General features: G+C 43.1%; 1 protein-coding gene across 5 annotated transcripts in view; it reads right to left on the bottom strand.

Annotated features, from left to right (window-relative positions):
• Positions 1–21421, bottom strand: part of FGFRL1 (fibroblast growth factor receptor like 1) — a 186149-nt gene that overhangs the window by 76480 nt on the left and 88248 nt on the right. For all 5 annotated transcript variants that reach the window (XM_054824854.1, XM_054824852.1, XM_054824855.1 and 2 more), the window contains one exon: positions 20167–20439. In XM_054824854.1, the coding sequence (XP_054680829.1) occupies positions 20167–20439 (273 nt within the window). The remainder of the gene's footprint in view (positions 1–20166; positions 20440–21421) is intronic.

Raw genomic sequence — 21421 nt, 5'->3', positions numbered from 1 at the left:
GTGTGTGTCCCAACAGGCCAATACACCCAGTCACCTAATCACAGTTTATCTGACTATCTGAAGAATAGAAACAAAAATAATTAGCCATGACCATTAGTGTTGCTGATACAATTTACTTCAGAACTACAAATCTACTTCAGTGACTAATTAGACAGACCATTAGATGTCTTTAATCTGGGGCACATCAGAGACCTTTCTTCTCCAATTAGGCAACGGGCTTCATTCAGTCCTGCCCAGGACAGCAAGCCATGCACTGTTGCACAGATGTTTTCAAGTCACAAAGCAGAGCGGGTGCGAGGACAATTTTTACAGCTCTTACTGGAAACCTATTAAGGTCATGGTATTGAGAAAGAGCACAGTATGGCCCTCATATTTTAAGCTTTGGAATATCAACCCAAGAGTTGTAAGATTATTTATACTGGAAGCTGTCTACTAGGCAGCTGCCAGGGTAGAGCTGATCAAGGGACTGGCTGGCCTAACAGTCCTGACATATTCCCCAGCCCATAGTCTGCCCATAGTCTTCCATGCCTCACAGTCAGCAGATAATCCATTACACCAAGAAGTCCTGATAAAACCCCAGATGCAACTAATTTTTTAAACCTGCCCCAACCGTATTAAGATCAGGCAGAGAGGAAGCAGCTGGTTGTTTTGCTTTTATGGACTGAGATCTGCAGATGTGGCAGAGCCCTGGGAGAACTGTCCCTTGACACCACCTGATCCTTGAGACTCTTGCCAAAGCCTCCAAGAGCTCCACAGACTTTTCCTTTCCAGAGAGACATCACCATTGCAGTCCTCCCCATAGAGGCTCTACTTTTAATCCAAATTAGCTCCCATCTCCTTGTCCCAGCACTCCTATATACCCAGCAGTGCTCCAGCCTTCATTCCCCAACACCCTGGGATAACATCTCCATAGCACATTGCAGCATCCTTTCCTTCTCGCACACTCAGGTACCCGGCAACCATCCTGCACCTGAAGTAGTGGCCTCCGTTGCCTCTACCTCACATTAGCAAAGCTCCATCTTTTCTCCAGCAAAGCTTGAGGAGCTGTACTGATCACAGGCGAGACTGAACAAGCCAACTCCAATCTACCAGACCTCGCTCTGCTTTACAGTTATCCTAAAGGAGTTCGGATTTCAACAGCAATTCCAAATGTACCTGCTTGCCCTCAGATGAAATAGATTTCTGCTGCATAATGTGGCTGTGCTGATATCCCAAGCTCATCTTGCCATCAAAAATATGCTTAGTTGATTTCCTCCTGGGTTATCTGAGGATTAATTCACTCGAAATTGTATAACACCTTGAAGAGGTAAGACACTTGTGCAAGTGGTAAATTTTAGTAGGGTACATTAAGCGATAGTGAAAATTAAATGCGGTATATGAATTATGTGACATAAGCAGTCTTCTAAGACCTCTGTAGATAACTTGTGTGCCATTTACCATTACATCGGCATATTTGCTGAGAAATCCAATGTTACCCACTGCTAAGGAAACCCTGTCAAATAGCTACCAGTGTTAAAAAGAGGAATTTCCCTTACTTAACCTTTTGAGGAACAAGAGGTTAACAGAAAAGGTAAATTGTAAATCTTTCCAATTTAGAAAGTGGGACCTTTTCAACAGCATTTTTGAGGAAATCTACTGCCAGAGTGTTCCCAGAATTAAAATGGAAAACCTGACACCTTTAACAATTTCCTGCCACTGTATAACTGTCAGCGTTGCATGGGTTTTATCAACCCAAAAGTTACGTTTCAAGGTTAGGAAACCTTTGCATTCATATGCTTTTGGGTGGTTTTATACAATTTTCTTTCCTCTGCAGCCCCAAGATACCTGGCTAAGGAATCCTGGGAAAGGCAGTGCTGTGCTTTTTACAGATTCTTCCTTTCCCCATGAAACACCATGCAATAAAGATCTGACCAGGAGAGGTTTGGACCACTCCCACCGTGAAGGAACAAACATCATCAGTGTGGCTACTACTTGCTGTGCAATTGAATCCAGACGCCATAACAAAAATTAGAGCCCTGCAAGGATGAACACTGTCACTCTGGGAGTACCTCTGGGAGGTAGGAAAGCAATACCCAGTGGCACCCAGTAGCTAAATACCAGAACCAGGAATAAAATCCAGGTTTCTGAACTCCTTGCCTCGCACCCAGTATGCTGTGGCACCTGTCTCTAGGGAAAAGCAGAAATTTGGCTTACCTACCTGTGCTGAACATAATTTAAGGTAGGGAGGACTGAGGTGAAGTTAGGATCTTGCTGGGTTCATACCACACGTAGATACACACAGCTTTTACTATCTTATCAGCCTAAATAAACTTTAAAAAAAAAAAAAAAATCACAGTTCCTGTCTTTCTTGGTTTCTCTCTCATATTCACTTAAAAGTCAAATCAGCATCACCAAGATCACAATGAACATCATTGAGAGTCACCAGCGTGGAAGAAGGTCCCCATATTTTACCACTCCATCCTGTTTGCTACAGAAAAAGTGCTGGCTTTATTCTTCAGAGGGTTCTAGGGTATATCAGCCCATTTTAATCACTGTGAACACATTCACATGCCTATGTCTCAGCCAGAGATGCTCAGGACACCGAGAGCACTACATGTTATGATTTGATCAGTTTTAATAACTAAAGTAGTATAACATTATAAACACAACCCAAAAAGCACGCCCCAAGCATGCACATCGCTATAAGGAGAAAAGCAGAAGAGATAACAGGCAGGGAGCTCACATGGGAGGAAGAAACTATGACTATAGAAAATGTTTCTACGGTACTGCTAATTATTTTAAAGCCATCCTCACCATCCCCCACAATATGCTATTTTTTAATCTTTTTTTTTTTTTTTTTTTTTTTTTTTTTTTTTTTTAACAACAGAAAGAGCATTTGAGACAGAAGGCATTCGGTTCAGCTGTCCGCTCTCAGCCCTGCAAAACCACAGGGCACTCTCTGTATTTCCACCTCCACCATGCCGGGGAATGACATCACTTCTGCTCGAGGGGGCTGGCGGGCCAACAAAAATAACTGTTACTGACCAAGAGCGCTATTGCAAGGAATATTTTTGGAACCGTACTCCGCATTCCTCCGAGTCCCCTGCTTCCTAGTCCAAACATATCATGGCCTAAAAATTCCTCGCATTTTCTATGCAGTGTTTCCTTTGGGCTTGCACAATGGGGCAGTTCTTCTGCTCAGCAGCGCTAGTGTTCTGGAAAGGGAAGGGGAAAAAAAAAAGACTGAAGCACGAAATAACCCTAATGGCAACCACAGGGGCCGCAGTGTTATTTTTAGGTCAGAAAAATGATGCAGAAGGTAAAAGAGTCACCTCAGATTTACCTTCCACTGCCCTTTACTGAACAAAAGGCCAAAGAGCTCAGTCATTTCTTCCACGTGGTGGTAAGAGGGACTCAGCTATGTTTGTAGCAAAGACCCAGCTATTTAGTGGAATTTTGCACGGAAGGAGGAGGCCAGGAGGATGTGGCATCTCCCTCTGACAGCACCTCTGGGACTGCAGGGATAACACAGCACCAAAGCCTCCTCACCTCCGTGCTCAGCTGCCGTTCGGCTACAGGAGGCACAGAACGACGGAGGCAAATTCTAGGTCGTGTCTGGCTATGCACCAGACATTGTCATCCCAGAGGGAAGAGCGGGAGACCCCAGCAGGGACTGTCCCTCCTAACATCCCACCCGAGTGACACTGTACCGATCCCTTCCACTCCCGCGTTTGTCTGTGTATTGACATACAATTATTCTGGAGGTTTTCTAACTAGCAAACAAATGATTTTGGCAAAATTTGTATACCTAAATATATTCCAGCCTAAGCCAAGCAATGGAAAAAACTCTTATTCCTTCGTCACTGCATTTCTACCCTTTTTTTTTTTTCTCCTCCTTCCTTGGAAGAAAGCCATTTTCCTTATTATCAAGGTAAAAGTCATGGCTGATCTCACGGGGAGAAGCTACATGTACCTAAATGGTAGCTCCATTTCAGCCCTGCTCTGTCCCGAGCAGAACTATTTACCCAGTTGGGGTACAAATTTCTATTTGAATAGAAACAGAGGCTATTAAACAATACGTGCTTTGCTGGCCAATACTTCGTTTCTTTTTTAGCTGCCCAGATAAGAAAAACAATGCAGAGAAGAAACTAATAGGGGGCATAAATAGGCCACGTATGCCACCAATGTTCTGCACAAGATTTAGAAACTCCCTTTACGTTTTTGTACCTCTGTTCTTCCACCAGTCCTTGATCAGCTTCATCTGTTTAGACTATAAAGTCTGGGACTTGCTTTCTGCTGTGCACTACTGTTCCCACTCATAGCTGGGCCTGGAAGTACATGCTTATTAAAAATCATTATATTTTTAAAGGTATTTAGATTCACTGCACATCCACAAACAGACCAGTTGCCACAAAAATGTTTTCAAACGCAGGGAGAGCAAAGAAAATTCACTCTTTGGGGTGTTACAATTGAGAGACAAGGAATGGGCTGGGGAAATCAGTATTTAGGTGGAACTAATTAGCAACGACTAAAAGCTAAATGACAACGTAACCCATAGCCCCCTTGTGGGATATTCTAAAATGGCTGTGCATGTCTGAAGCATTTCAAGGACTTTCACTATCTGCTCGGTCTACTGCTTTCAGAGCTCAGATAAATCAGTATTTTCAACCACAGCATTCAGCTTGTTGCCCTGCGGAATAATTCCCCAGTCATAATTTCCAGAGATACAGAAGCTCACAAAATATGATCTCTTTTACTAGGCTAATAAAAATCAGAAAGTATACTGTATAAATTTTATAGACCTCGAAGGTGTATCTTCCATAGGAGGAAATTGGGACTTCAGGCTACCGTCGGAACCGTAACGGAGAGAAAAATATTTATCGGCTGCTTTGGAAAACCCACCAGATAGAAGTCACCAGCAAAGCAAAATAACATAACTGTAAACTTACCTGAATCTTTCCTCTCTGTGGAGCTCTTTCATGTTATGGTTTCAACTTGCAGATTAATGCTCGTAGAGCCACAAGCGAAAAAAGGCCAACCAGCAAGAAAAATACTTCTGCCTCTTCGAGCCTACCCCGAGCAGGCAACTCTATACTATCAGAATGCAAAGCGCAAGGGCCATATGGGTCTCACTCGCAGCTCCTCTGCATCGCTGTGCTGAGCCCGCTCTGCGCGGGGTCACCGGCTCCCTCCAGCTAAGCCGGGCTGGGGGCGTTCAGAGGAGAGAAGGCGCCTGCTCTGTGCAGAAAGTGCTGCTGATTCGGTAGGATGATTCGGGGAACTTATCTGCGCTCCGTTTCTGAAACGCACTGGCCCTTGAGATATTACTGTGTCGCTGAGCGCTCTGAGGTATGTCAAGCACAGCTCTCATGGCTGTGTTGCTCCTTGCCGAATAGGGGATGAGAGATTGGAAACCCAAACAGCTCCTGAAAGCCACCTGGGTGCCTCCCAGGAGCTACATCCTGAGCTGAGAAGATCCATATGGATTCAGCTTCTCCACAAAGTGGGGGAAGGCAGGGTGTAAAAGCAGGAGAGGGAAGGAAAGGAAAATATTTGTGCAATTTTCCCCAAAGAAACCAAGCTGCCCAGCTAATGCTTTTATAAAGCTGAACGACTAGGCAAGAGGTGGGAAGGAGGACTCTTAGACTGTCAGATTGGTGAAAGTGGGAAGAAGCTGAATACCGGGGTCCCAAGGGACAGAGAGGCCGTGCTTCGGGCAGAAGCCAGGAGCTGCAGAAAGGGAGCCCAGCAGGGGCAACCTGGAGACCCAGAGAGGCACTAACAGAGATTTTGGAGATCACCTCAAGGTTGGAAGGAGGACCCTTGCGCCAGCAATATGTTTACTTCTTTCAATATAGCTTCTGCATAGTACAGAGCAGAAAGTGAATGCTTCAAAGAGCTTTCTGCAAAATCCATATCTGTCTGCTTGTGAGCAAAACTTCATGCTTCAGACAGGTGAAATCAGACACTCCAATATATGCCCTGGATTCTAAAAAAGTTCCTAAAAACCCCAAATCTCATCCAGTTTCTTTGAGATCGGAGGCAATAATGATGTCCTAAGCGCAGACCTGAGCAAATGTGTTTTCATATGCCTTAGTGGAAGGCTACACCTCTAAAAGTAGTTACGGTTTTCCATGAAAGGGGCGTTTTTCTCTTCAGGATGTTTGGATCCAGAGTGCCTGCCCACATGGAAACCCCTCTCCTCACCTTCATCTCAGTGATCCAGGACTGAGCAGCTTCAGAGAGGGGACACAATCGCCATGCAAAGAAAACCACCAAGACACCATCACATTTTTTACTCCTCCAATGACCAAGGACATCAGAGACTGTAGTGCAAGTGAAAGTCAAAAGGTGCTTTTTACTTGCCCCGTGATGACAGTTAGGTTGGATTGCACAAAGAAATCTGATTCTAGCAGGGTAAGCCAGCTCTTCTTGGCCCTAGAAAAACTATTCCGTGGGGCTTTCCATCTCACCCACCGTGGATGTGGAGGGCACCGACCACTCTCCACTTTGGCCAAGCCTCGGGGAAGAGATTTGTTGCAAAGGAAGACAGGCGGGTAAGTATTGTGACTGGCTTCAGAATTAGTCCCAAAATTTTTAGCCAATTTTCTCTGTTTCTAAGAAATGAACAAACACAATCCCTCCCTGGATTTGGAGAATGGACGGAGACTGCAGTAACCTTCACAGGTTTGGGGGAAACGGAGAGAGGAGAAACTCTTTTGAGACAAAGTTCCTTAAGTGAGATTAATGTAACTAATCTGAAGTATTCTGTCTTCACAGGAGGGAGAGGGAGCCACACAACCAGCTTAGGCCAGGTTAGTTGCATGAGGATCCCATCCCCACAGCAGAGTGGAAAAAACAGCAAGTGTGTCTTCAGCCCAGCTTTAGTCCTAGTTTCAGTCCTAAAAGATGGAACAAATGGATCTGGCTCATGACTTTGACATTTGCTCTGCTATCATCATCAGTTCTATCTGATAGGATGACACTACTTAAGCTGTGGTAGCCAGAGGAAATCCAATGCTAAGGAAATGGACATTCATTTAATGTTTATCTAGGATCTGCTCCACCAATGAATTCCAGATGTTGGCTTTAATTGTCGCATTCTGGTATGTTTAAGCAGCAGGAGTTCGTAAGGCCGATTTGTAAATCAATCTGGCAGACTCATACTGAATCTCATCTTTGCCAGCTTTTCTGAGTAAGAAGATGCTCTTAAAATATTAAGTACTTAATGTGTCTGCAATGCAAAAGTAAGGAAAGATTTTTAAAAATCCCTCCCTGATGTTTTTCTCCTTTTGCTCCTTCTCTCCTTCATTTCCTCCCTGCAGAACTGCAAGACAAGCCATTCTCCTCAGATGAGTGGAATGAATTTTAGCAGTCCTAACGCCAACAAGGGCAGGTATTAGGACACTTCCCTGCAACATCGGCGGAGCGCCCTGCTCCTCACTCATATACATTCCTTCTGAGTAACTCCACCAATTTCCCACCACAACCAATGGCAACTGCATGGATGGACTACATCCAGCAATAGTGATCCTGACATTTGAGCCTGGAGTTTTCTTAAAACAGGGAAAGAAAAAAAAAAAAAGATTACTGCAACCTTGGGACTGTCTCAGGCCCCGGCTTCCATGTTCTTATTAATTTGTATTTAACTGTTACAGCAGTTTCAGTTCATATCCAGAGGTGGTACAGAAATGTCTTTCATATTCTGAACCCCAAAGCATCGTACAAGGTCCGAGTCAGACGCTAGCAAACCTTGCAATTGTTTTGTGCTCAGCGTGACTTCGCACAACAGCTGAATGTGCTGGACTGGTGTTAGAGGGATTGCTCATTGCGACAGCCAACTTATCAGTCTGGCCTTGCTTACAGGAGAGAAAACTATGTTAAAAAATAGCTCCAGCTTAAGTACTATGTCTCTACCGCCTAGGGCAGACACTATACCCATTAAAATTGCTTTAGAAACCCATTTTCTCAATTTCTTTTCAAAACGCCTGCTTCTGAGAAAGCACCTCAGCATTCAACACATGTGAACCCTATTTACATTTTCCCAGGAATGTGTGCTTAGAACACACATTTTTCAAAAGGTGTCACGGGATGGTTAGGTAGGGTTTCAAAAGCTTTCAGCATTGGCAATACTCATCCCATGGAAGTTCATGGGAATTCTTCAGAAGGGGTTGACTCAGCCTCGGCTGACTGCTTTTGAAAAACTCCCCTTTATCTTCCATCTTTGACGACCCCAGAGGTAAAGTGCTGTAAGGTCAGTTTTGCATCCTCCTTTAAAATTACAGACCTCTAAGTGGGGTCCACTTCTCTCAATAAGAACATGAAAAGCATTTCACTCGTGGCCTGAGTCATGTCATATTTGAAGAGGGGTTTGAGAAAAGCAGTGGCTAAAAATCCACCCATTACTTTACACTCTGAGCAGAGACCAAAGTATCAGCAAAGAACTGGCTGTATCTTCTCAGCGTAGCAGTGGTTTAGCATTTGAAGCTGGAGAAGAAATCTCACTGCATTACAATAGCAAATCCCCCAAAATAGGCAGGATGAAGTCAGCAGGCTTGAAACTACCTTCCGAGTCCATGGGATCATATCTAAGCAAGGCACAAAAGCAATGTCATCCCAATAAGTTAAATCGTTATCACTGCACATCCCACAGAGCTGAGGTGGCACCGGGTATTGTGCCACATCTGAAATATTAAAAAGCAGGTCAGAACTCCTCAAGGGAATGAGCAAATTGTTTATTTCCCCGCAGCAAACAGGGTCTCCGTGCCAAGCGTCAAAAAAGCTGGTATGGGGCTCCAGCTGTCAATAAGAAAAGCAATAAAATACTGTAAAAAGAGGCTGCAGCAGAAATAACAGGAATGATGTGCAGGCAATTTGTTGGCTTTTATTGCCCATGTCTGAAACTATTTCTGTGGTCTGTAGAACATGAGCGAAGATGAATAGATTTGGCCCCAAACCTAGAAGAGTGCTTTCTCTAAATACCAGATGGGAAGGATCTAGTGAAACTTTTGAAGAGTTTCCCCTTCACAACATGCCAACATGGCCTTGGAGGAACAGAGACGCTGTCACAGGATCTGCAATATTCCCTCCCTCGCTGCAGATGCTGAAGGGCGGCAAAAATGTCACTTGTGAGCAGTCTGGTGTGCAGCCTGTCCTCCCGTTAAGTGCGGATCTTTGAACACAAGAAGGGCCAAAAATTCCTAAGAAAAGCTAACATGGGTCAAACAAACAAATAGCAATAACCACATACAAGGCATAACTTCTGTAATTAAGGTTTAACAGCTTAATTTATGGTTGAGTATGTCCATGACTCAGGTTTGCATAGGACAAGGGTAAAATGTATCCAAATCATTCCTGGCAAAGGGATGGGAGATACACATGAGCGCTGACGGTACCGAGGATGTCGAGTGGCCAAATTACTTTCTGATGAAATTCCACCAATCTACCCCTGAAAGCTGTTGCCCTTTTGTCTGTTTATCATGGCAAGGTTTCAAGGGGCCACCACAAAATTCTCCGTAATTACCCAAGGACAGAGCACCCAGAGAACAACCTCTTTTTTTGAAGGTCATATATATGTGTTTTTACAATGGCCATGATTACAGCTTCTCGGACAACTCCCCAGAGGTTCTGAAAACTATCCCAGAGGAAAGAGGATGATGGAATCCCCATAGATGAAGCCAGCCAACTTGCCAACATCAGCAGGAGATGACCTCGCACCTCAGGAGCACGTCTGTCAGGATGAGAGGAGCACGCCTAGCACCTTCCTTGCATTTCAAGCCAAAGACACAGACCAGCTTCTCAAAATTCACCCTCAAGATTACTCACTTCCCACAAGTGAAGGCTGCTGCATCTTCCAAGCCTCCTTGAAGGAAAGGGATTAACAAAACCACACTCAAACCAAAGCAACTCACAGGAGTCTTTGGCTGAAATAACCTTCTTGATGTCAAATTCCCACAACTTTCTCCTGGGTTGGAGTTTCTCCTGCCAAAGCACACACGAGGGCTACCAGGAGAAACTGCAGTGGGCTTGCAGTTGTCAGGAGACGCTGCAAACAGAGCACAAACACTGGGCTGTGCCGGGGATTGGGGTGGCGCCATCCCTCTCCTCCACGAGATTCCTGGGATTGCTCTGGAGAGAGCAGCAGGCAGGTCTGGGAATCCCAGTCCGCATCTGAAGTGGGTCCAGCTCCCTTCCCAAATTCCCTGCCAGCGAACGAGGAGGTCTGTCACCAGCTCTTCTCTCTCCTGCCGGGTGCACATTCAACAAAAGTGAGATGAAGATCCTTGTTTACTTCAGCGGAAAGGTCATCATAATTTATTTTAGCTTGAAAAAAAACCAACATAAAACCAACATGCCAACTCATACAGTTTCTCTTTAAGAAAAGAAAATTGGACCAAAGAAAACTCAATGAAGAATTTGGTGGTGATGCTTTTTCCAAATCAAAATAGTTTGGTGATAGAGGATTCAATCCCAAATATTTCAGAGCCCTTTGTTGACAATCAAGCAAAAAACTAATTCAACTCAATAGTTCAACTGGCTTGACAACATTTTTCAGGGAAACAATTAATTGGAAGTGAGGAAAAAAAGATAATAAAAGTCCTATGCATCATCTGGATTGTGTGATAAACTCAAATTTAGTTGCTTGGTTGGCATGAAGAGATCAGAAAACCATACCTATTCTGCATTTTTTGCCCTATAACCTTTGTAGTGTGTGTAAGAAAATTAGACACGCACAGAGGAATGCATGTATCTGTAGCAAGATGAAAGAAAAGAAGAAAGACATCAACTGTCTTTATTGCACTGGACCATTGCAATGGAAAATAAAATAATTTGCTTCCCTTTAATTTACTTGAAATATTTTCTGTACAGGCCTGTTAATAATTTAGCTTGTTATTAAACAGCATTGTTCTTACCGTTTGTCTCCCTATTGTTCTGCCACTTGCAGTAATTTAAAACAACCCAAAAGAAATCACAGACAGATGCACTGCATAGAGGACAGATGGGTTGACCCATACAGTGCTTTAACAGCTAAACTTGCAAGGTATGTTTATGTTAGTCGCTTTTACTGCACATTAAAAGAAGGTTCTCTTTAAAACATTAACTTGAGAGCTGCAAAATACATCATGGGAGTAGAGAGTGAAGGGATAAATTCTACGTTATCTGATTCCTTTTACTGCTCGGAGGGGTTTTATTTCTCCCCTCTTTTCCTTGGCTTCAGTGTGAGGAGCAGGTTCCACCCCATCAGCATGACCGGAGTAAAACTGACATTTTATGAGTGGAAACAGTCCAAGGATGGTGGCTTATGCTCTTAACATCCTGACATCTCAACCTCCGAGAGCAGCAGCGGCACTGCTTCCAGTGACTGCGGAACACCTTAAAAAGCAGCACAAACTGACAATGAAAATAAACTACGGTTGCAGCACTGCTGGAGTCTGGCAGCCCTTAACAAATACAGCAGCGTCTGGGTGTTAAAATACATAAATCTGTCATCATTACCAGGCTAAGGGGTCGTCATCCTATTCACAAAATAAAAGAACTGTGCATAATCAGTAGGGCAGGGAGTTCAGAACAAAGTACGCCTTTTACAAACTCTCAACTGCTGATAGATGGATGTTTGCAAGGGACTTAATGTCTTTAACAGGGTGCGTTTAAGAAGGAGTGTAGGTTTCAGAACTCCCGGGATTAGTGCTTTTTTCCTCTTCTTTTCCAAATTTATTGCCAAAAGTGTATAATGTAAACACTCAGGTCTTCTGACTACGAAACCCACGTTATTATAAAGTAGAAAAATCAAAGCCTTCTAGCACAATGATATTATTCATCAAGCACGATGCAGAATATGCTCCTTCTTTCATCAAACAAAAATAAATTGGATTTAAAAATAGGTTTATACACTAATTGCCAGCAGTTTTGTTGGGTTTTTTTTTTCCTGTTCTTCATCTTTTTCTTAATGTGGATGCCAAAGACAGCACAGGAAAGGTAGAGAACCAGACCCTACAGGAATGTAAAAATACATCTCTTCAACAACTATACATTTTAACAGGCAACATACCTACATGTATGGATCGAGAAGCAGCACATGAGTGATCAATGGTGTGTATGTGCATCTACACGTAAAGAGGAAGTCTCCAAAATCAACGTTCAAGCTACACCTTATAAACTAGCCCAACTCGGTGCTGTTCTTTCTATAATAAATATTATACACTGTGCCTTAATTTGGCAAGAAGAGGGATGGAGCACAGGAGGCAAGGAGACACTGTTGGGAAAAGGGGAGGACAGTAGTACTTGTAGGAAAGTTTAGCAGAAAGATCCTGCTACTTGGGGAAGATGGTCAGCTTGGCTGGTTGGCAAGATGGTAGATATCTCAAAACTACTAATGACCAGGACTGCACTTAGCGTGATGGCTTCTCATTACTTGGGGCACTGTTAATTAAAAGACTCTTACCTACTATTCTGCAGTCACAGCAGACCTTGACTGGTAATCTAGACCACCTTCTGCATGCCTGCTTTCCACACACATACATATCACCTGCTCGGACCAGGGACTACATTGGCTTTACTCACAAATGCAGCTATTTCTGAGCATTTTAGATCTGTAGCAGTGGACAAATCAGCGGCTGTGCACATCAGCATTGCTCTGTCGACACGGGCTGAAATTCTGCCCATTAGCTGTATGGATTATTATAACAAAGACAACTCTGAATAATAAAGTCAGAGGCAAAAGATGTTTTTAGCTTCAGACATACTGACGAGTAAAACCCGACATGTATGCCGCAAACTCGTTGGGATCAGAGGCTAATTCTATTAATATCATTTAACAGAAGGAAGCCATAAATTGCTCAGATCAAACACACTTTTAACGTCAGCCTGCCTGCCATTGTGTATTGCTTTCATTCCCAAACAAGATTCGTGCAGCAAACGGAGCTGCAGTTTGCTATTTGCATGGGTGTAGCAGCAGCTACACACTCCAAAGCATCTGCAAAGGATTGTGGGCTAAATGCATCCATATGTCCTGCATGCCTCGAATTTACACTGGCTGCAGCTCTGGTTTGCCACAGTCTACCACAGGATGGAGTATGGGGGGAAATTATATATCCATACATATATGTATGAATTTCATGCTTACATCCATGGAAAAAAATCTTTTCATTTCCTTTAAATTGTGAACAGGTGTTGTCACCTTCTTAACTTGGCTTCTATGTTACAGCTTCACGAAGGGAAAAAAGAAATCTACCCGAAACAGTGAGGCTTTTGTTAGCCAGAACATGATGTATTGATAAGCATACTGTAAAGTTTGTTATAAAATCAAATGAAACTAATAAAACCTAACAAAGATCTTGTAAAAACTGTGGACATTATACAGCATTAGCACTGAGTTACATTATAGATCTGGACTTGGAAGAAACAAGACTGCTGCCCGGTTGTGATGGTTTCCAGCCTTTTACACCCATTCACTGAGAGCCATCAGTCATATCACTCCGTGCTACATTTTTGATCAGTCATTTTTAGGATAGTTACAGCTAATAATGGCACTCACATCATCACCTTTTTATGGAGAAAGAGCTTTTCAAGAACAAATTATTATGGGCTGTTGTAACCTCAATCCAGCGTAGCACTCATCAAAATGACTAAAACTAGTGCAATCATTTTTCTGCTGCAATCCAGGAATAGTCACCTTTCCATTTTGGAGTATTTCTCTCTCCTCCTTTCCTCTCGCAGGACAGTGGACATTTTCAAGGACTCAACATGTTGCATCTGGGACAGGGAGTTTATTGGACTCTGAGTGGAATTCCCCAAACGAGGAGGAAATGAAGCACCACTGAAAGTCAGTGGGTAGGAATACCTGATTGCTTTTAGATTTCTTTTAACATGCTTGTGCTGTCCCTGAGCAACGCCAAGTTTGGTCAGGGTGTGTGTCTTTATGCCTACGCTAATAAACACTCAGAAGGAAGAGCCCTTGCTTGGGTGAGGGCATCATTAGTCAATGATGAGTCACTTCCAGTGGAAAAGGAGCTTCATTTCCAAGTGAACAGTTTTTAGCTACAAGTTTGCACCAAAGCATGAAAATACTCACATTTTATGTACCGAGCATTCCATTGCCTCCTCGAGTCAATGGGATCAGTTCATACAGGTTGACAGACTCTTCCCACGGGCTGACACACAGGACCCCCTCACTTGGCAACACCACTAAGACAGGTCTTGTTATGAACTGAAGCCCTACCTGCATCTCCACAGCGGGGTTACTGTGACCCAGTGACACCACACCACACGCTGACAAGAAATCCTTGTGCGATGATTGCAATTGCTAGGTCTTGAGTAGCAAACTAAGGCTCCCCTTTTCTGCTCAGCTCCCAAAGGCCAAAAACAATCTGAGCTTTAATTAGCAACATAACCATTACTAAGCATCAGCGACTATGGCCAGATCCTCATCTGGTGTTAATCACGCTGCGTATGCACAGGAGGCCACCAACGTAGATCCAGCTGCTGGATTGGGGCTTAACAAATTAAACATTAGAACTTTGTTACTGTTTATTGTCACAAGGAATTCTTCATTTCCATATAACAACTGACTAATCTTCATTAGTCATGATTATATGCCCTGTGATTGTGTTAACGGTCCCAGGCTGGATGGGCTGCCTTTCACACTTTGTGTTGAAGTAACTGCGCTAAAGATGGATTGCTAACTCCATACCATGACCAGCACAAGCCACACCAACTTGTTCTCAAATGCAAATACTGTGCCTTTTTTTTTTCTTTTTTTAAGTGTTGACTCATTTCAGTTTTTGCTTAACATTAGCAGTCCCTTGGTGCGTACATTGCTGACTCAAAGTTGATTCACATCTTCTTGCTGAGCACATCTCTCCCCGGTCCCCAGAGTTTATTAAGAAGCCAAAACCCAAACATAAATGAATGTGTCATGCTTTTCCAAGATGGCTGGTGGCACCTGACTCTGGGCTACAAATGTTTTCTCAGCTTTTGCACTATAAATGAGTTCTGAGACACGGATTGATGACTTCATTGGAGAACTGTAATGCAAACCATATTTTACTGTATTTGACTTCTTTTTCACACACTATTTTCTACTACCATGAGCAGAAAAAAGCACATTAGAATAAATATCCATTCAGACATTGCCATGATTTTTTTTCAGGATACTTATGCTGACTGTTTAAAAAAAGGTTATTCTAATGCAAATTTTTCACACATGCCTGTTATCAAAGAGAGCTGTCTTTGGACAAGCTGTAAAAAAGCATAAAATAGCAGCTGGCTCAGCAGGAAAAAGCTACTTTAAAGATAAATCTTCTGATGTCAGGGAAGATTCTCAAAGCAATCAATTGCAGCAGACAGACAGCAGACATTTAATAGTAAATTTGATTTCTTTGAAAACAAGATGTAGCTTAAACAGCCCATCAGAGGTTTAGGACAACAAGCTGCTCTATTCCTCCTGCTCTCTGCATCAAGATTTTATTGCTCCACAGCTCAAATGGGGCCAAGTGGCTTGGTCACTCAGAGGGGCAGGCACCAGAGGGGGTATGAACTGGATGGATGATGGATTCTTCACCGAAATCTTCCTCCAAATAACCCAAAGAAAAGAAAAAACAATTACAGCAGTCAGAGATATGGGGCAAGAAAGAGAAACACTAGAGCAGTTGTTCCTTGAATTTAAATGTTGATCTTTTTTGATGGTGTGCTGAGATGCACCCAAGCAAGATATGTCACCGGCAATCTGCAAACTCCCAAGTGAAGCAAGAAATCTACGTGCAGAGAAAAACCTAAACCCAGCTCTTGCTGCTGCTTCCTTTCTCTTCGCTACAGAAGGTAATAAGAAAAATCCATGCAGATGCAAAAACAGAGACAGTTTGATCTTTCATCACTTGATCGAGCAGCTGATGCAAGATGAGGTATTTACTGGCAGCACCTGTAGCAATAGCCCTGCATGTTGCAATGCTGGCACACCTTACAGGATTTAGCCCATAACACTTCTGCAAGTGAAAAGTCTTCTCTGTTGTGCATTAGTGAAAGAGGTCATTATGCTACAGCATAAATATTTACTAATAGTCCTTCCTACAGCTGTGCACCAACAATTTTCCCTTCAGAGAATGACCAAACTTCTGGAACAAGTAATACTGTTTATTATTGCTGAAAGAGATGGTAATGGAGGTTGTCCAGCACTTCCTTGTTAGAAGACTTTGTTTTCAGTCATTTATAAGTCAGGCAAATCTCACCCAGTGAGGGCCTGACGGCTGGATCATGCGATGGCTCCATGTGTGCAACCTCACAGTTTCTCCAGGCTGGCCAGGTTGATGCAGGCTTCAGTTACATCATCACAGGCTTTTTATTTATTTTTCTTTTTCTGCAGAACATACCTCCATTCAGCATACAAGGTGGACAGTTTTCAAATAATGAGCAGCTATCCAACACTTTGTTTTTTCGTCTGTGGCCTTGGGCTTCCTTTTAGAGCACACTGGCAAGGAAGTTTTATTCTGCAGTAAAGAAACTGCAGGTTTCAACCAAGCATCTAAAACCAAAATAAAGTTACTTTTTCACACCTGTAGGTTACAAATCAGCTCTTCTGATTTGATTCAACTGGGAAAAAAACTTAAAGATAAGATTTTCATGGACATCGTTGTACAAATAACTTTTTGGGAAGGTACAGCACATTTGTTTTAATGAGCTACAGATAATTCTCCCCAATAAGGAGCCATTGTACTTAACAGTTGCAATGCTGATTTAATACTGATTAAAGAGAAGTTCCTCTTCCAGCATTTGTAAATCTGTCTGCAGTGTAATTGGCATCCCAAATCTTGTGGTAAGCCACAAAAACTATTACGGCTGGCTAGGAAAGGAAATTATAGTTTTGACTTATATTGGTTATCTGCTTTTACTGGCTTACATTTCACGCAGGAGCGTATTAGAGCAGGATTCTTTGGATCTTTGGGATCCAGGCCCTGCAGTCTGAGAAGATGGGGAAATAAGCAGGGCAGAAACCAATTGCTACCATCTGGGTTCGCAAAACCTTTGTCTGAGAAGCAAGATCAAAAACCTAGAATAAGAGAAGACTCCCTTCCAACACAGCAGCAGGAAGATGCTAAATTAGGAAGAAAAGACTCTACCAAGTGTTATAGATTCATAGAATCTTAAGGTTGGAAAAGATCTCTAAGATCATCAAGTCCAACCATCAACCCACTACCATGTCTACTAAACCGTGTCCCAAAGTGCCATGTCTACATGATTTTTGAACACCTCCAGGGATGGTGTTATGATTTTTCTTGGTTCTTCATACTTTAATGGAATATAGAGAATAATAAGAGTTAATAAATGTTATATAGCACTGAGTGCAGGCGGGGAGGTTCAAGGCAGCTGAATTTTAGTCTCAGCTCTCTGTAGGACCTTGGGTAAACCATCACCTTACCCTGCTGCAGTGTACACATATATAACACAAGTGTGACAGTTCCTCACTTGCCAGTGTTGTGGCAGAGCTCATTTAAAAGGCTACAGCATAACTCTAAAAACTTTCAATAAGCTCCTGTATAGATTCCAGATATTACTCTTAAATTCCCAGAATGTTTTCATGTCAAAATGGATTTTATTTTTTCAAGTCCCAATGTTTAATGAATTATTTGATGCTATTCTAGATTTAATATCTTAACCACCTTGCCCATGTCTCACACCCATGTGGTTTTACATGTTTGGTGTCAGCAGTAAAGCTGGAATAAGAGGGCTTTTTCTCCTTTGAAGGAGTGGGAGGATAGAGAGGCCATATGGTTCAAAAGGCCACTCTACCTAATGAAGTTTGTGCTTTCCGGAGCACAAACAAAAAAGCTCCATCAATTTGATCTTCATCCTCAAAACCGACATGCAATTGGTCTTAAAACACTGCCGCCTCCTCAAAAATCAACAAAGGATTGATTTGCTCTCAACCAAAAGCATTTTCACCAAGACAAACATGAGCATCTGGTCAATGCATTAAATGTCTAGATCCTTTGAAACAATAAGTCAGTGATACCTTGTGTTTACTTGCAGAATGACAAGACAGACACCAGGGGAACATTTGTTTCCAGGGGAAATTGTTCTAGTGAAAAGCAATTGGTTTGAATCATTTTGTGAACACATCTGTACGACTGGTGACCAGGGACATAAGTAATCAGTCAAAAGTGGTCTGAGCAACAACAATGTGCAAGACTACACTGTGAGACGAGGAAATAAGGTGCAAAGAGTCTAAGAAATATTGGGTTTAGCCAGCACTAGAACAAGGATGCATGGAGATGAATGATAACTCAGCCCATATGTCTGCCACACATTTAGTTTAAAGTTACCCTTTTCTTGGCACTTGGTGATCAATATTTGTTTGCATAGGGCTCAATCTCACACCCACAGAGGCCAGTGGGAGCTTGCCATTTCCTTCCATAGCTGCCCGATGAGGCTCCAAATAACTAGTGTTTATGCCCAGGGCTTTTCAGTGCCAAATATAATGAACACTATTGTTCTTAACACAATTAAATTTGATAATCCAATTTCCCTGAGCAACTGAATTGGTGTTTTTGCCTCAATCTTTCCTGAATTCTAGTCCAACTTTTACCCTGTGCCTCCTGGCTTTTCCCTTTCATTTGTTTCTGTTGCGCTACCAAGAATAGTCAGAGCCTTCTTTAATTCACAGATGCCTTGATCCCTCTTTGCCTTGGAATAAGGGGAGCTGGCTTGGGCCCTGAGCTTTACAGAAGATACAGAATGACACAGAAGATCAAAGACTTTGGCAGCCTCCACATACTGCAAAAGCACAAGCAGGACTGTAGCATGTTGCTATAGCATTCCTTTCTCCACACCAAACAGTCTGGAAAGCTGTATAGACATGACTCTTTATAGACTATTTCCACTTTTTTTTCCACATTTTTTGCTCAGTGTAGCAAAGAAAGATGGATGAATGGGGATAGAAAAGAGGTGAAGGAGGAAAAACAAATCCGCAAACTATGTAAACTATAAAATTGTTTTTGCGGCTTTACCCCACTCATGCGATGGGGGTCATATAGCAGGAGGGTTTCCCTCACCTAAGCATCTCCTTCCAGATAAGACATTTACATTTCTGGTCTCTCTCCCATACTGGCTCTGCAGCAAAGTGCATTCTCCAAGAATCACCCTGTTATCGGGTGATAATCCTCCATCAAGCAGCACCAAGTATTTGCTACATGCTCTGAGCCCACAGCAGCCCTCCTACTGTGAAGGTGAAGAAATAAAACAAAAACCAGCCAAGTGCCAACCAGTAGGCAGCTGGAAACTGCCCTAAATTCTGTCCTCACTTCCCCTGTCTGAGAGAAACAGAACTTTGTAGACCAGATACTGGGGGTGCTGATCAGGCAATGGGGTGAGCAAGATACCCGCTCTCACCCTCTGCTTTGTAACCCTCCCCTTTGCTCCCTCAGCATCCTCCAGCATGCCAAATTTCATCCAGCTCTTTCCCTCCTCACAGACAAGGACCAATGAGCATATTTCTGTGGCAGCCACAGTGGAGGAATCTCTGATTACCCCGAGAAGTGTCTTAAGGAATGCTCAGCCCAGCAGACGACCCCAAAATTCCATCGCCAGGCCAAGCAAGCCCCTTGAAGCCAGTCAAAAGCACAGCCCGTGAATCCACAGTCACCAAGATGACATCTGCTTTTTCAATCCTGCCTCCACCAAGGGACTTTCTCAGGAACTGAGCATCCCTGGGTCATATGACAGCTCTGAGCTTGGTTTCAACCTAAATATTATTATTCTTGAAGAAACCATGCATTGCAAGATCTCAGTACATGGATCTTCCAGCTGTGCGTTTTTACATGGGTGCCTTAACGTTTGTTTTGAGAACTATCCTGTTCCAACAGCAAACATAAAGATCAGTGTGACCTCTCCTTATCACACAGCCTTTCCTGTGTGGAATTCATTGTGATCTGGACCCTAGTGACTATTGCATCATTTCTGTTTATTTGTAACCTTTGGCACTGCATAATCTTATCTGCCTGCAGCCAGCTGCAGCAGAAGATGTGCAGCAACACAGCCAGCTCTGGCAATCCTCAAACACTGGAAAGGGCCAGTTAAGAGTGGAGGTCAGTAAATGATTAGCAAAGCAAATCTGCAATCACTGACAGCTACACAGAAATCAGCTCGCTCTCTCCCCCCAGAGCAGGTGAGGCCTGGCTTTTCTCCAGCTCTACTCACCAATCACGATGAGGGTGTAGTTCACATTGGTGCTGCCGAAGCCATTGGTGGCTTTGCAAATGTAGGTTCCCGCGTCTTCGCTTTCTACCTCCTTGATTTTCAGCCCTTGCTGAAGGATCCGGAACCTCGTCCAGCCACTGTGGATAGTGCGTCCATCCTTCATCCACATGGTGAGAGGTGGGGGGTCACCCTCTACTGGGCACAGGAGCTTGATGGTCCTCCCTAGCCTCACGGACTGCCGGTGAATCACTTTATCGGCAATCCTTGGGGGACCTAAGAAAGAACAGAGAGAGAAATAGCTGTTACTGCTTTTGCCAGTGATATAGCAGTGATTTAAAGACAGTCATCAATCAGGGCATTACACTGACTGCTATACAGAGGTATAGTGAAAGGTGCTTACCAAAAATAACTTACAACCAAGGCTGAAAAATGCAGGCAATTACAGAGGGATACAACAACAGAGATACTGGTTTGTGCGAGATCTGAAGCTGTAGCCTTGCCATCAACATCAGTTCATGGTAACCCACCAGGGAAGCCTGGTTCTGAGTCTCTTTTGCTTTTCCAAAGCACCCCCATCCTATAGCAAGGAGTCGTCCAATACATAAACTGTTCAGCTGTATTTGGTAAAGCAACTGTAGTTGTTTTAAACTTAACACCTATCCTGAAGGCAAAATTAGTAGCAGCACTGGTACTTAAAACAAAACACTGCCCCCTCAAAAAGTTAAAATCCTTTCATGTTGTATGTACAGTAATTCCCTTTAATAGTCACCAGATGGGCTTTATCTAAGACGCATAAGCCTGCAGTTGTCGGACATAAAGCATTCATTGGGTAGTGCTTCACCGAAAGATACAGCATAGCCTGACATGTTGAAATTGCTTATAGTCCAAAAGAGGATATTTTTATAAACCACCTTGGCAACCCTGCTGGTTTGACCTCACTGACAAATATTTGTTCTTTGTAAAAGGTGATAATTTCATGCAAAACAGAGTGTTCCTGGAATGCCACAGAGCGAACACACTGTTTGCCACATGATAACAAGATGCACTTGGACAGGCCAACACTCAGAAAAAAGAAGTGATAAAGACCCCAACAGTGGGAATGGTCCCATAGCTGAATTCAAACTGGAATTTCTTCGTTAGGCTCTGAAAAGTTTAAGCAGAGTCGTTTTCCTGCATGTGCCTTTTCTGTCTTTTCATTAATTGCACAAGTTCCCCACGCAAACTGAAATAGCAATGGTCTTCCCAGAACAGTCTA

This window comes from Grus americana, chromosome 4, assembly GCF_028858705.1.
Source record: "Grus americana isolate bGruAme1 chromosome 4, bGruAme1.mat, whole genome shotgun sequence".
NCBI lineage: Eukaryota > Metazoa > Chordata > Aves > Gruiformes > Gruidae > Grus > Grus americana.
Note: the sequence above shows the minus strand (reverse complement) of the source record. Positions and strands in the feature narration are given on the sequence as shown.